Genomic DNA, 16,530 nt, shown 5'->3' with positions numbered 1-16,530 from the left:
TGAATTAATCTGTTCTGAAAATCCTAGTTACACGGTGCTTTTCCAATACTGTTAGGGTTTTGGTTACCTTTTGAAGTATAGGCTTTATCCTGGCATGATTAAATATGCATGTAAATCAAAACTATGTTCTTAGAGGATCCAAAATTTGTCTCAGTATGACCCAAAGAAATTCTTGGTATCTGCTTCAAAGAGTATTTAGTATAAATGACAGGCACTGTTCATTCTGAGTAATTAGACTTACTGCTTCACAAATACTTACACATAACTATATGGAGAGATGAAGAATGAGGATGGAGAGGAATAACACCACATACAGTAGTTAAGAACACATCCTTGTTGCAAGACAAACCTTGATCAAGTCCCTGCTTTCTTACTGGTGTTCAACCTTGAACAAGTTCAACTTCTCTAATACTCCATTTGAAAAATGAGAATATGGTAGCTATTGTTTAAATTAAATAAAACAATGTATATAAAACACCTAACTGCACCAACTGCCTGGCACTTGGTAAGTATTCAATACAGTAGAACTCTACACTCCACTCTTAACTAACCTCCACCTAATGAATGAATCCTTGGGAAAACCACCCTTACTCTACAAACATACTGTAGTATAACTACACTTTTGTCCCTGCCAGTTGGGACAACATAATCATGTGTGACATGATGATCAACTTTTAGAACAGAAAAGAGAGTTGTACGTGTGTATCCTAAGTTGTATGCTCCAGAAAAGCTTGAAAAAGATAAATCACACACACAAAAACTATCAAATGTGTGAGATAACTACAGAAGAGTGAAAAGTGTCTGGAATTCCAGAATTCCAAAAGACTGAACTCTCTTAAATTCCAGAAAACAACACCTGTGTACTTTGCAAGTGTTTGAGGTTTAGATCCCACCTTTAGAACTAGACATTTTACTAAGTAATGGAACTCCAAAGGGCCCATATTCAAGGAAATGGGTTGGTCCTACATTAACAGATTGACGAATGAATGTATGGGTTTTAAGCTAAAATAAAATGTTTAACATTTTCATAAATTTTCTATTTACCACTGTTTTTATTTTATTTTAAATTTTGACTGCGTTGGGTCTTTGTTGGTGCACATGGGCTTTCTCTAGTTGCGGCGAGCAGGGGCTACTCTTCGTTGCGGTGCACAGGCTTCTCATTGCAGTGGCTTCTCTTGTTGCAGAGCATGGGCTCTAGGCACGCGGGCTTCAGTAGTTGTGGCTCACGGGCTCTAGAGCGCAGGTTCAGTAGTTGTGGCGCACAGGCTTAGTTGCTCCACAGCATGTGGTATCTTTCTGGACTAGGGCTTGAACCCGTGTTCCCTGCATTGGCAGGCGGATTCCTAAGCACTGCACCACCAGGGAAGCCCTACCACTGTTTTTAGATTAACCCACTACAATCCAGTCAAGTGACATATGTGTCTCTATTAAAGAAAAGCTACCCATATTAAAATGCCTACACAAACAGGTTTGTGTCTGGTAATTTCTTCAAAGTTATAATGGATCAAGACTTCTGAAAGAGACAATGACTAAAAGAAGTCCTTACACACTTTCCTACCACAAAACCTATTTTTGTTTAACGCCCCTATCCGTAGAATAATTTTTTAATGACAATAGTAAGGAACAGAAAAATAACAAAGCTAAAATAGTTTGCATTTATCAGGAATAATATTCAGAAGATAGAACTACATAGAGTACAGTGATTTTATAAAACATTGTTCTTTTCACCAGCAAATATGGTGAGTCTAAACACCCTACCCTTCCTTCACAATGCCAACACTATGAAATGGTTGATCACCAAAAAAAAAGCAAACAATTTTTAAACATGCTTACAGTGAATGCTATTATACTTATTAAAGAGCTACTGATAGTTATCAAATACCTTCATCCATCAAAACAATTTTTTTCCAATATCAGTTAGTACTTCTGTATGCCATGTGCACAAAAAAAAGTTGATCATACATTTTAAGTATATAGAAGTCAGTTTAAAAAATGAAGTTTTTTACCTCTTTTAAGTGACCTGGCTATTTCTGGACTCATCACTAACTTAAGAAAGTCTTCTTGTGCATGTCCAAAATAGCTAGCACTGTATGCCTCAGTTCTATGAATTTATTTTAGACAACTTCACAAACCTGATCCACAAGAACACAGCCATTTAAAAAAGCAAGACATTTTGTTGTTCAATATTAAGATCTCCTAAAGGACAGCTCACATACAATCCACTAAAGCACAATCTAATTTTACTGTGTAGAAAAATAAAGGTGGGAGCATCCAATCTGATTCCGCAGACATCACATTAGCAAATAATGGTGGTTAAGAATGAAATAATGACTGAGTTTTTTCTTTCAATGTCCAATATTTGTTTAATAATCTATTAAGTTGTTAGAACATAAATACTTATTAGGTTCTTAGAACCAAACTACTAAATAAACAAGAATTCTGAGTTATTTCTTTAGGCCTAGGGTGTCATGAAAAAACTCCTGACATTAAGCATGCTGCAAATCAAAGCAGCATGGGAACTTCTACTCTACTTAAAATCTAGCTAATCTACCTAGTTAATTTGCCCATTTAAGTCTCTCCATCCTTCTCAGCTCAGATGAAATACCACCTCTTCTGTGAAATCATCTACACAATTCATGTGACATTCAAACTACCTTCTTAATTGCTTCATAGCTTACCTCCCCAACCAAGTCAGAAAAGAGCCAGCAACACTAGCTCGGTTCCTTTATATACATAATGATCCTTTCACTGGTAAAGGGATAAAGATTTATATAGGCTCACGTTCAGGCTGACATATTCTTAGCAAAAGCATTACCCAGTATGAGCAACACTAATCTTACTATAACCACAACACTATATTTAGCATGATATCAGTTACAATGAGAACAAATCACTATTAAATGTAAACAGTCACATGGAAAGGTACTATACAGTACTTGGAATAATTTGCAATCTACAATGTTTTAATGCAATTCTAATATCAAAAAAATGGACAGGGACTCCCCTGGTGGTCCAGTGGTTAAGAATCCACCTTCCAATGCAGGAGACATGGGTTCAATCCCTGGTCGGGGAACTAAGATCCCACATGCCGCCGCAGGGCAACTAAGCCCGCCCGCCACAACTTCTGAGCCCTCTCGCACTAGAGCCCACACACGAGAGAGCCCACGTGCCAAAACTGAGCCCTCGCACGGCAATCAGAGAGAAGCTTGCGCGATGCAACAAAAGATCCCACGTGCCCCAAACTAAGACCCGACGCAGCCAAATTAATTAATTACTTATTTTAAAAATGGACCAAAAAAGCCAAACAGAAAACATCAAATCACACTTATGAAGTATATATAGCCTCATAGTTATTAACTGAAATGCTGAAGATCAGCAGCCAAAGAATCCAGCTTTATTTTGGCAAACAGCCAAAATACATTTGGTATGTGTTTCAGAGTTAAGGATCTCATCAAGCAAAAGAAATTAATAGAAAAATAAGGAAACTAAATCATTTTTTTCAAAATATACTGCATGCAAATTTTCATAACTTTTGAAGGAAATGTTCTCCCATCTTCACAACAGAATTTACAAAGCTAGGATCAATGTGTAGGTTCTACTTAGTGTTTTTTTTTAATTTATTTGGCTGCGCCAGGTCTTAGTTGCAGTATGCAGGATCTTCAGTTGCAACATGCGGATCTAGTTCCCTGACCAGGGATTGAACCCGTGCCCCCTACACTGGGAGTACGAAGTCTTAACCACTGGGCCACCAGGGAAACCCCCTACTTGGTGTTTTTAAATATGTTGGCACTGTAAACAAAAGAGACTTCTATAATCCCTTGTGAGTGCCTAAGTATAAACACAAGCATCAAATGTAATACTATATGCAGACCTTTAGGAAATCAAGTTAGCTTTCTATGAATTAACAAAAGCCAACAGAATTTCAATTCTAAGGTGACAACAGTGATTTTTTTAGTCTCTATGACAGGAACTGCTTAAGTGGTAAATAGCCACATTTACTCTTTATTCCCACCCCTTTCTAAAGATCCACTAAAACCGCCTTTCCCTAACTTCAGTGCTACACTTGAATTAGAACAAAGCCTACCATATAACAGATGTTCAATAAAGTAGTTTATAATTGATGTTTGTATAATTAATGACCTCTAATGACCAGATATCTGTTTCCACATCTTACCTTCAGTCCTAAAAGAATATTTGGATTCATTGATTAATTTCATATTGACAAGTAACGTTTAATTCAAGCTAAAACTCCCAAATTGTAATTCAATTGTTGTATTAAAAGGAACTTTATTAAATTGGTTTTATAAGTCCATTTTAAATTAACCAGGTTAACTGGTTAATAAGATCCAATAATTTCTCAAACTGGAAATCTTCCACCATTATCAGCAGCAGCAAGAGTAGAAATGTTGACTTAGCACTTGCTGGGTAACAGGAATTACTCCATGGGCTACACACAAATTACACATGTGATCTGAGAACAACCCTAAGATGTAGTTGCTATTATCAGCTCCATCTTCTGAAAAAAGCAGTAAGCTCAGGGGAGATTAATTACGTGGCCAAAATCACACCTAATAAGTGGCAGAGCTAGGACACAACTCAGGCACTGCAATCCTAGAGTCTGTGCTCTACAATCTCTTTCCTTTTGACTCTCTTCTCAAGTCAACTTTTCAGAACAAGACTGTCTTGTTGGAAACCCACTCTGGAATCTCTAAGTAGTCCTTATAAAGCTGGTGCTTCGAACTGTTGTTTCCAGGGGTCCCAAAGAATTTGCTATGGCAATGTCTGATAAATCCTCCCCAAGGGTCAACCTTAGATACTCTATTTTACTGGGTTCTTATATTTGTTAAATATTTTTGGATTCTCTTTCATCTTCTTGCCTAGACTGTCTTTTGGAGATTAAAAAATTCTGCAAGTTTCCGATCCATGTTCCATGGAAAAGCACTTCCTTGGCTGGTTTGCTCAAAACTTTTCTCCCTCAAGTTTTACAAAGGGCTTACCACACCTTAAAACCCAAGGCTTTATTTCTCCCTGTCACTTAATTAAATTTCAGCTATGTCCTGTCTTTTAACTTTCCTTGATTTTCTAGCATCTTGTCCTGAAGTTATATAAAAGATAAACATCTCAGGATAGTGCACAGTCATACAGAGCTAAAAGCATGTGTCCTCCAATAAAGAGCTGCAACACTTTCTGCTTCATCAACATTATCCTGGGTTGAGTTCTTAGTCTTGTGACATCCCAAAATTGAAATGAATCTGATACCCAAAAGCAAAAGATTCAGAATAAAAGGCAAATTATGTACATAAAATCACTATACCTTCTCCACCAAGACAAGTTTAAACAAATCAGGGAAAATGTCTTTCCATGAAAATTCTACCCTCTCCATGATTATATTTAAGATTCACCCTTAGTCTACATTGTAGTGACAAATTTTCACACTCCTCTGCTGCCCCTTCCGTGTCCTCAGAATTTTTTTTTTTTAAAGGATTCATGCACAAGACATGTCTACAGATACAGACACAAACTCTCTTCCCAAAGGGTTTATGTTCCAATTAGGTAAGGAAAAAAACAAAAAAACCCCAATCTCTGATCATCCATACTGTCTACAAACCAGTCCTGAAATATCTCAAAAGCCATCTGCCATGGAAATGCTGATTCACACAAATGAGTTGGATACTTTAAATAATATGCAGACTACAGTGCCTTCAAGCAAAAAGTATGATTTTTTCCCCCTTCAGAAAATAAGTTTTCAAAAATGATGTTCCATGTGCCTAGAAAGATCTGCTTCTCTGTACCCCAATCCCTACTCCTGGCAAACCATTACTTTTAGTTCAGTCCTTGACTTAAAATTCTGCCTTCTCTTTTCTAGTCTCAACTGAATTCTCAAATGATGCTTTCCTATACACTCCAAAATTCTCTTTCAGAGCCTAATCATAATTTTAGATTTTATATTTACTTTTTTATTTGCTTTACGTAGACAGGAACCAGATTTACTACTATACCTAGCACTGCCCAACACACAGAAGGTACTCAATTATTAACTGACTGAATTAATAAGCATTACTGGATTCCCTCAATATCACAATCTCTCAGTAATTTGGCAGTTTGAGGAAAAAAAACAGAAAGGAAGCATACCACCTAAAATAACAGCGAAATTAGCTACTAAATTAATAACTTAAATATTATGATGTTTTCCCGAAAGTTCAAGACTACTAAACTGCTCTATTCCCTTAAAAGTTAACAGCTCCTTCACAAAGAATGAAGAATGGATTTCTTAAAATTTGTTACAAGTCCAACTACGAAGTGTTTAAAATCCTGTGCAAAACTGTTATCAACCTCTTCCTAATATTAAAATGAATTAAGATATTTTTCACTGACTCATCACAAATTTGGCAACTTAATCTTTCTGACTATTCTGGTCTTCTTATTGCTACCTCATGAGGTACCTCTCCCACTAATGTGCATTCCAAGATGGCCAAAGGAACATAAATATACTGCAAAAGAAATACTTTAGGGAGGGAAAAAAAAAAAAAGATGGGAGCAGGCAAACACACAACAAACAAAATATAAAAACATTTAGCAGTGGTGGTTTTGAAAAGTAACTTGTCTACTGGGACTGGATAGCTATTTAAGGCTAGTCTAACATACTGTGCACTAATTTACACTAGATCCAATCCTCTAAAACAGCATAATATTAGACCTAGAACCTAGACATATATGTGTCCCAAACACTGAAGAAACTATCTTTGGACCATTAATCTGTATAAAGATGATTTAAAGATATAATTAGGCTAAAGTACTCTCAAACTTATTTAATTAGTAAACACGTATTTGTTCAGTATACACAACGAATGAGGAAGGGCATGGTTAAATTCTCAGCTCCTGAGACAGAATCTTTGTAAGTTAGTCCTCTTTACCATCCTTCTATGGGTGAAAATTAAAGGCTTCTTCTGGCTACACAGTAGATACATAAGCATTTTATATCTATATATGAAAATAGTTTATGGAGGGTACTGATAGTTGTCTGATGTATTCACTCTTCCTACCCAATTAACTATGTAACCGATCCTCGTTAAGTTGAAGCTTTAAATGTTTTGAACACTGGGTTCTCAAGAAATGAGTTGATAGATGACTATACAAAATACATACAGGGATTCGTAAGACACTGCACTTAATGAAGCACTTCCATTAGTTAAAACTACCACTAACCCTGTACTACTAGGATTTGATATCACTTAAAGATAATACCAAGTCAGCTTCTAGCTCTTCAGAAGATTCTAGAAGAAATTCCAATAAGCTTACCCTGTCAAGAATTAAAGTTTTTTAAATTTTACTATAGCCTCCAGAAACCATTCCATTAAAAAAAATCACAATGCCAAAGATACTTTCATTTTGAGCTATCATATGTTACCTGTCACTCCCTATTAACTGAACCAAAATCTTTCACAAGCATACACCTTTTAAAAGCCTACCACTTCCTACTACAAACATACACAACACACCTTCTGTCCCAACACTGCATGTAACTTTCTCATCTCCGAATTTCCAAATTCTGTTCCCCTGCTCAACTGTGGCTTTCAAAAAAAAAAATTCAATGCATACTGAATCAAATTTTAGAATATTATTCCTCCTAAAGGTGAGTAAAATCTGCCTTTTATTATCCTCAATTGCTTGACATTATCTAATCTTAAATAAAAAAACATAAGATTTTGCTTATGTAGTGTTTTTGTCAATTATATTGTAATTACAACCAACCAATAATGTGATTACACTAAACTAAAAAGACTTATTCAATGAAGATTAAGGTTTAAGCCAAAAACATGTCTCATAAAGTCATAAAGACAAGCTGAAGTAAACACCTAAGTTCAATTGCTATTAAAAATGAAACAATCTGAAGTTCTAATAAAACAGTATATCAAAGAAACTAAGAAATTGAAATGAAATTTGAGGGTAACAATGTTCTGATTATGGAAAAATTTTAAGTTGTGATATCACAGTTACATTTCAAGAAATCTTATCTTCGAGAGATGCATTGAAATATTTAGATGAAAGTGTATGATGCCTAGGATTTACTTCAAATTATATGGGACATATAAAAGGTTGAGATATGGATGAAATGATTGGCCAAGTTTGAAGATGCAAGACAAATAAACATGAGTTCATTACAGTATTATTCTACTTTTACATACATTTGAAGTTTTCTGTAAAATATATAGTTTCCCCCATAACACAGTATGTACCTCTGCCATCAAAGACTCATGTCACTGTCCATGTAACATTTTATTCCCAATTGTCTTTTAAAAACAACCTGAGGGAGAAGATTGTATCATGACAAGGAAATTGTTTTTAACAAATGATTGAAATGTCATACATACACAGAATAAACAAATTTTAAAAAGGGGAAGATTTTCAAAAGCATTACCATCAGGCAACAAACATCACTACTTACGCAGAATGGAAGTGTTAAGATGAAGATAAAAAACTAGGGAAATTAAAGAAAATGTTAGAAAAAAGATCAGTATGATTGTCAATCATGTGCACCATGGTATAATGAAGAGGAACGAGGTCTTTGAGGAGACTCCAAGAGTATATCACAAGACAAAAGATTCCTCCTTTTAGCTCATAACATATGCATGGTAATAGCTGTACAGTTAACATTAAAAGCTCTCTCACCCAAATAAATCATACCCCTTCCCACACATCATTTGTTCTAAAAGTAACTGTCCTTTACTAAATATATCATTTTACTTTTCTATCATATTTAAATGATACATTTCACCTAAGATATTGCACCAAGTAACTAAAAAATCTGACCTTTGAACTTCAATGACCACTGAATAGCTATACATATATTACTACCAAGAAAAAGAATCCATATTAAAAAGTCATCTAGTAAGCATAAGAAGGTCTAATCTGGATTATTCTAAAGTCAGATGGCTTGACACTCCACTAGCAAAGTCCCCTATCTAGTGGCAGAAAATAAAAACAGAGGGGAAAAAAGTGTTCATTTTTAAAGATAATACTTACTTAAGAATGGTTTTTGCACTACTGCAGTCTTCAAATCGAATGGAGTAACCAACTTCCTGGCCCAACATCACATCCATTTCATCAGCAACTCTCTGGGCCACACTCATTGCAGCCACTCTCCTGGGTTGGGTACAGGCAACTCCTCTTTTGGGTCCTGGTAATGATCGCATGTACTCCACACACCACTGTGGAATCTATCAAATAATTTCACATTTAAATTAATTCTACTCTGCCTGTGCATCAGGTATATTTAACATGAAGTGTTTTATCTCATTCTAATAATTTAAAACAAAATTCAATTTAGGCACACCACAAATTATTACTTATGACTTATAATAGCATGAGCTCTCCAAGCCAAGGAAGGGTCATGTATAACACTGATATGTCATAACTGTACTCCTCAGTGAGCTAGGTCCACTGAGGCTTTGCTGAACATGCTCTATGGTGTCGGTGTTCCACCACCAAGCATTTCTCTCTGCACTGGAAAAATTCCAACTTATGAAAATTCTACTTCATAACAAATGTTAGTTCCCAAAAATATTCTAAGAAACTGTAACTTAAATTCCTATACAATTTAAGTTACAAATTCAGCTCATACTTGGTAAGCCAGCAGAATCTAACTCCTATCCTTCTCCCCTCAGAAGTATGCACAATGGAAACACCTTAGGTACATCTTAAAAGTTAATTTTAGTTAACTATCAAACTCAAATTCAATAGGACCTATAGAAGCAGCAACAGCACTTCCCTGAAGGAGGGAAATGAAGGGTAAACAAGGAAAAAAAAAAAAAAAAAAAAGACCAACAAGCATAAGTAGTTGGTTGTTGCCATGATGACACTGCATTTCCTAGCTGGTTTGTTCCTAAACCAACCATTATCAATAGAAACTAAGATATTTGATAATTTAATGGTTCTTCTCTACTCACTTACCTGTGAAAGAACCATGGGAAAAATCTAAGTGCTTACTACATTAAATTGGAATCCACTCCTACAAGAAGGACATGATGGATCTCCATCAAAGCCTCCAAAAGCCTAACAGATTTTAATGCTACAGGAAACGTGGCATTTTTTTGGTATAGGATTTGTACAGTGATATTTGAAGAATACTAGTTGTACTATTACTACTTTTTTTTTTTTTTTTTTTTTTGTGGTACACGGGCCTCTCACTGTTGTGGCCTCTCCCCTTGAGAAGCACAGGCTCCGGACGCGCAGGCTCAGCAGCCATGGCTCACGGGCCCAGCTGCTCCGCGGCATGTGGGATCTTCCCGGACCGGGGCACGAACCCGTGTCCCCCGCGTTGGCAGGCGGACTCTCAACCACTGCGCCACCAGGAAAGCCCTATTACTACATTTTAGTTAGGTTCCTTCTGCAATTTTGTTTGGAGAATTTCACTTTCTGATAGGCACAAAAAGATAACCAAAAAATGGCTAACTATTCTTAATGGTTTTGAGTCAAAGTTTAATAGGAGTATGTGGAAAAAGCATTTGCATGAAATTCACTATTTACAGTTGTTTCCCTTTGAATACCCCAAATCCCTGCAGTCCTAGGTATCCATGTACCTTAAGTATTAAAAAAAAAAAAAATACTAATCCAAAAAATCACAAATCTTGTTTTGCGTTCACCTGCCCTTCTTCTCCACTAACTGCTACTAAATAAACTCATCTCTGAAATAAGGTTAATCATATAAGACCACAGAAGAACAGTATGAAATAAATATAACTTTGGCTATGAGACAAAGGGACAGAGTTTTAAATACTGAACCCACCTATATCTACAGTGTAACCTAGGGCAACCCACTAAACCTCTCATAAATCAAAGCCTCATTTTGCTCATCTGTAAAATGGTGATTAACAACTTCCTTGCATGGCTGTTGAAAAACTTAAATGAGATAATACAAACTACATAGTGCCTGGCTTTACCCAATTGCTGACTAAATGGGTGCTATTAATACTACACAAACTAGATAAACCAGTTGAAATAATTATTAAAAATATAATATTAATAAGCTTAGAATTATATCTTTTCATGTATTCTTTAAATTTCCATAAGGTGATAAAAATAAACCAACAGTTTTAGCTTCTAACATCAGCATTACATTTCCTCCGTTTAAAAAGAAAAACCATACTTAGGCTCAGTCTTATATAACAAAAGCCTCCAATCTGGGTTGCTATTGTAGCCTTCAAAATGTCTCCATGAAATACTCAAATTGACAGACTTGTGGCATTGTGTAACTTAAATTATACACATACAGGATAACCTGTACATGTAGTATGCTCAAATCTAAACATGTTCACAGGTACATAAACATGGAAAATCAGGCCCGTAGGAAACACAGCAATTATTTCTGCGTGATAAGTAATTATTAAATTCATTTCAACACTTTCCTGAATTTTCCAAATTTTCTACAATAGCCAGGGGCTGCTATTTTTGCAAAATCTAAGAAATTTTCTGATGGATCAGGCTCAAGCATCTGAAAATGAAAATATGGTTACCTCGCTCATAGCAAGAAAATGCAAATTAAAAATTACACTGAAATACCATTTTTCTCCTGTCAGATTTGCAAAAGTTCAAGTTCAGTAGTACACTCTAGTCGTTTCCCACATATGCTCTCATACATACTCACGGAACGGTAAACTGATACGTTCCCTATAGAAGGCTATTTGGCTGTACGTTCCACAACTATAATCCATCTTCTGACCCAATAATTTCTATTTCTGAGAATTTATCCTAAAGATATACTTGCCCATGAAAAACAACCATGAGAAGCAGCCTAAATGTCTATAACATGGGCCTAGTAAATGGTTCATCCATGTTTGAAAAATATCCTAAATATATTTCTAATACAACACTAACATGTGTGTTTAGTTCAGGGGTGGGGAGGACGGGGACACTATTGGATGGAGGTCACAAGTAAAAAGACTTTACTTAGCTCTTCTATTTTTTTTTTTAAAGAATAGATAATATTCACATAGTTCAAAACAATTATAAAAACAAAGAAATGAAAATGACAAAAACAAAACCACTCCAATGGTTCAGCTCTCTCCACCCAAGCACTGGAAAACAAACCTTGTGCCTCCAAATATGTACCACCCCAGAATCAAAGTGGGTGGGAGAGTATCACTGCCATAATTTACATAATAAAACTGGAAAAAAACAGCACCGCTGTTTTTCCAAAGAGACTCAGGAAAACAGGTACTCCCTACAGGATTCCAACTCCGTAAGTCACTAAAAGTTGCTAAACATAAAAGCAGCTATGCTTCAAAAAGTTCTGACAGACAGCCAATGAGAATAACCACCAGAACCAAATACGCAACATTTAGTAAACATAAACATTAATGAAGTACGTACTGTGGTATTCAATAACTCACCTGTGTTGTTTTACCAGACCCAGTCTCACCAACAAGTACAAAGGATTGATGTCTAACCAGAATATCTGTAAACCTATCCTTGTACTCCCAAACAGGGAGCTGAAGCCGTTTCTTCAGAATATCATAGTATCGAGGCGTATGGGGTAAGTTGGTAAATGGATTAATGCACTGTGGAAGTGATGTGTGTCCTGCATGTCCGGTGTGTGTAGAATGAGCAGAATGTGTTGAATGTGCTGAATGTGCCGAGTGGGTTGAGTGAGCTGAATGGGAAGCTTTTAAAGGTGGTAATCCAGCACTGATAAGCATAGCATTCGTGGAAGCTCGCAATTCTTTCTCCTTTTCTTTCTCCCTCTCCCGCTCTCTATCTCCTCTATCTCGTTCTCGTTCCCGATCTTTAGACCGATCTTCACGATCACGGTCACGATCTCGATCCTTCCTAAAAAAAAAAAAAAATTTATAACTCAGATTCCAAATTTTATGCAAAATGTTCATAGCGGCGTTATAGTCACAAGAAAGTAAAATGTCCAACAACCAAATAAACTGATATAAAACTCGAAGTATCAGAAACAATGAAAAAGAACTTGTAATCAAGGATCCTCCATGCCTTATCCATAAACATCTTTCCCTTCCTTAATGATGCTTCAAATTCTATTAAGGAACAGTCTCTTTCCACCTTTAGCCATTCTGCATGTAAAATCCTTTCCTTCTTAGAAATTAAAAACTGAGGGCAGTGTGGGAAAAAGGTAGGGACAAATTAGGCAAAAAGAGAATGGCATCAGAGTCTTTCCCAGATTCTCCTTCAGGTTACATGAAAAGGTATTTTCACACTGAAAGTATGTTCAAAATTTAGCAAGAACTAAGTCTTTTATTGCTTCTGGCCTCAAAGACAATTCCACCTCACATTACAGTAATACAAACAAAACTCAGCACAAAATTCCGAGTTAAAGAATTAGCAAGTTTATTTTCCTAAGTTAACGCTTTCCAAATTTTGTTCAAAATGCATATATTGCTCTATAAGGAAAACTAAAACTTTTTATTCTTGTTTTCATTGTTTACTCTTGCATGTATCCTTAACAGCAATAGTAAAAAAACACTGGAAGTACTTTGTAAAACCTATGTATACTTTGATCATCCATAAAGGAAAAGTAGCTCATTTAAGAACAAGCTTCACTGAACACTATTAAGTTGTTTAAAATGTTTAAATTATGCAGATGACCACCATATTAACCTTAGGTCATTTAGCCAATTCCAGCATCTACTTCTAGACACTAGAGATGATCCCTAACCAGTAAGAATTTTAAAATTATCTATACTTATTCATTTTACTAATCTAGTTTATTTCAGACTAAATCCTATAGCAGACAAATGTGCCACAAGGTGTTTGGACTCATTTGAAATAGTGAGGCAACTTGGAACCATGACACAAGCTGCTAAACATGTCATTGTTCCTTATCCATAACACACACAAGACATACAAATTTCCCATGCCCCAATTATCAGTAGCAGACTAGGGAAGACCATTCATTCTGATGTAATGGCAAATCAGCTGGGCAACAGTTACTCCCCTTCGTAGAATACAGCTAAAATGCTGAGCCCAGCATGAGTTAGGATGGTTCCCCAATTACAAAAATGGTAAGCTGACCAATTATATTTGATATTGTCCCTTCTAAAATAAATAATTCTATTCCACAGGAACTTGCCTAAATAGAGAAAAGCCTTATTATATGTTCACAAATATTCATACACACATATATTTTTTACATATATATAATCTTTTCATGTATGTATATATAAAAAGCGATTCTCCCTTCCCCCAACCCAATGTTCACCTTCTACAGAATTACAGGACATACAAGCTAGGATCGGAGCTTCTCATCCCATGTGGCATAAAGAGAAAGAAATCAAAGGAACCTAAAGGATAACCTACTCAGCATACAAACTGAAGTCCCACAACTCAGAACTTAAGCTTCCTGGCCTATCTTCGCAATATACCATCAACCATCCTTTCTTTGCTTCTCTCATTCTGCTCCAGTTTAACGTGCTTGTAATTAAATAAGTATTTGCACAGCTCCAAAATGTAAACGAGAAAAAGTTTACAACAGGATAGATAGATACGTGTCCAGCAAAGTGAGCAGCACTGTAGTCAGGAATGGATTCAAAGACTAGACATTTTATAGTTCATAGAACATAAAGAATCCTTAAAGAACATCTGGTCTAAATAATACATGTTTTTCAAGGGCCTACTTCACCAGAAACTTTATTACCAAAAATAACTGCAACAGAGGAAGCATAAAATACATTCTGAAGACACAAAGATTAACTGCTGACCATGAATTGGGGTTTAACTCTAATATAAGAGTAAAAGGAGCACGAGCACCTAGATCACAGTTGCATAACCACTGGAAAGGTATAAGCCTCAATTTACTAATCTGCAAAGCGAGAAGTATTAATAAAATAGTCTCTTAGATTAAAATTAGAAAGCAAATTCAATCACCTAGAAATGTTGCCTGTGATTCCAACTACCCACCTTCAACAGGAAAGGGAAGATAAAAATTAGGGTCAGTGGGCGGGGGGGGGCTCAAACCCACTGCTTCATAAATATATGCAGAATATTGTGTATATGCATGTTTTCTTTTTTAAACAGGCACCTTTATTATAAAGGAGTTTGTTACTTAGAAGATTTACTAATCGAGGTATAATACTTAAAAAACTAATTATCAAAGCAGTGATCACTTAGCCACAATAATGGCAGGGAGAGACACAACAGGACACATTTGTTTAGCACGTGGTTCAGTATTTTATCTCAGCTTAATCCTGGCTCAACACTTAAGCTATATGACCACATTTATTTCTTTCCTCATCTTTAAAAAGCTCTTGTGGGGTATTGCAAGGGTTAAATGAGTTAATATATGTAATGTGCTTAAAGTAGTGCCTGGAACATAATAAATGCCCAATAAACATTGGTTATCATTTATTTTTTAAATTTAGAACACCACGTTAAAATTCTACATGGAGTAACAGAAACTAAAGAAATGCTAATGAAGATGTAAACTGGTTATCAAAATCAGAGTATTTTAAACAAGCATTGATTTTAATCTGGTAATCTCACTTTCAGAGACTTCTAGGGATATAAGTACACATAAGGATGTTCATCACACTTTTCACTTGTAAGACTAGGAAACTACCAAAACGTCAGTGAACAGGAAATTGGTTAAATAAGTTATGATACCCCTTTACAAGTGGAATACTATGCAGCCAATGAAAAGAATAATGGATATCCATTCCACAGTTTATAAAGTATTTCTGGGTGAATTTAAAGAAATCAAAGCACAAATAATACATATTAAAAGATCCTACTGGTATCAAATAGGATACCTGTGAATAAATATGCAGAGATCTAAAAAAATTTTCATCAAGGGATTAAATAAAGATGAGGATGAAGATTTCTCATAATTTTTTTCCCTTTTCTTTATATCTTTACGAATGGACGTTTCTTGTGTTTCCTGGGGCAAGTTACTTAACCTCATCACAGAACTGCAGTGAAAACCCTGTTTATAAAGCACCTGAAAGTTTTGGGAACACTGTACGTACATTATCTTATCTATGTTTCACATTTTTAACCGAAAAAATTTTTATCAGGCAGTAATATCAGAAACTAACATCGAAGTGAAAAATGTCCCTGTTTTCAAAATTTTTTTCCATACTTCAACATTAAGTTGTCTTTTGGTTAATAATTTTACACAGAAAATGTTGTGGGAAAAATGGAAAAAGGAATAAGGTCAATATGTAACAGAAACCTTCAACTTCTCTACCTGTTTCCAAACTTAAAATATAGCAAGAGTAAATAAAGCCATATATAGTTTGGGAGCATGAATTTGAGTAAAATCTCTCACTTAATTACCTTCCCTTCTGAGTAGCGGGGAAAATGGGACATCCATGTTTGGCAGTGGAGTTCACAAGACTGACAGGCCTACCCTCTCATGTAAAACCACCTGCTACTTAGCAGGGCTTTAAAAAAAGAAAAGAAAAATCTGCAAGATTGCATGACAGTCAACAAATTATTTTGTTGACTTTTTAAATTATTAAATATGGAAAAAAAAAACCCTAAGCACTAATAAACACTCCAAGCCCACTGCTAAAG

The 16,530-nt window shown here is 35.6% G+C and overlaps 1 protein-coding gene across 2 annotated transcripts in view; it reads right to left on the bottom strand.

Moving 5' to 3' along the window:
- The window catches only part of DHX15 (DEAH-box helicase 15), a 52,568-nt gene that overhangs the window by 33,681 nt on the left and 2,357 nt on the right, over positions 1-16,530 (bottom strand). Inside the window, exons 2-3 of one of the 2 annotated variants that reach the window (XM_060012741.1) lie at positions 12,390-12,825; positions 9,025-9,218 (exon numbers count right to left, since the gene is read on the bottom strand). In XM_060012741.1, the coding sequence (XP_059868724.1) occupies positions 9,025-9,218; positions 12,390-12,825 (630 nt within the window). The remainder of the gene's footprint in view (positions 1-9,024; positions 9,219-12,389; positions 12,826-16,530) is intronic. The other variant, XM_060012742.1, reaches the window with a different exon arrangement.

Source organism: Delphinus delphis, chromosome 5 (genome assembly GCF_949987515.2).
Source record: "Delphinus delphis chromosome 5, mDelDel1.2, whole genome shotgun sequence".
NCBI lineage: Eukaryota > Metazoa > Chordata > Mammalia > Artiodactyla > Delphinidae > Delphinus > Delphinus delphis.
Note: the sequence above shows the minus strand (reverse complement) of the source record. Positions and strands in the feature narration are given on the sequence as shown.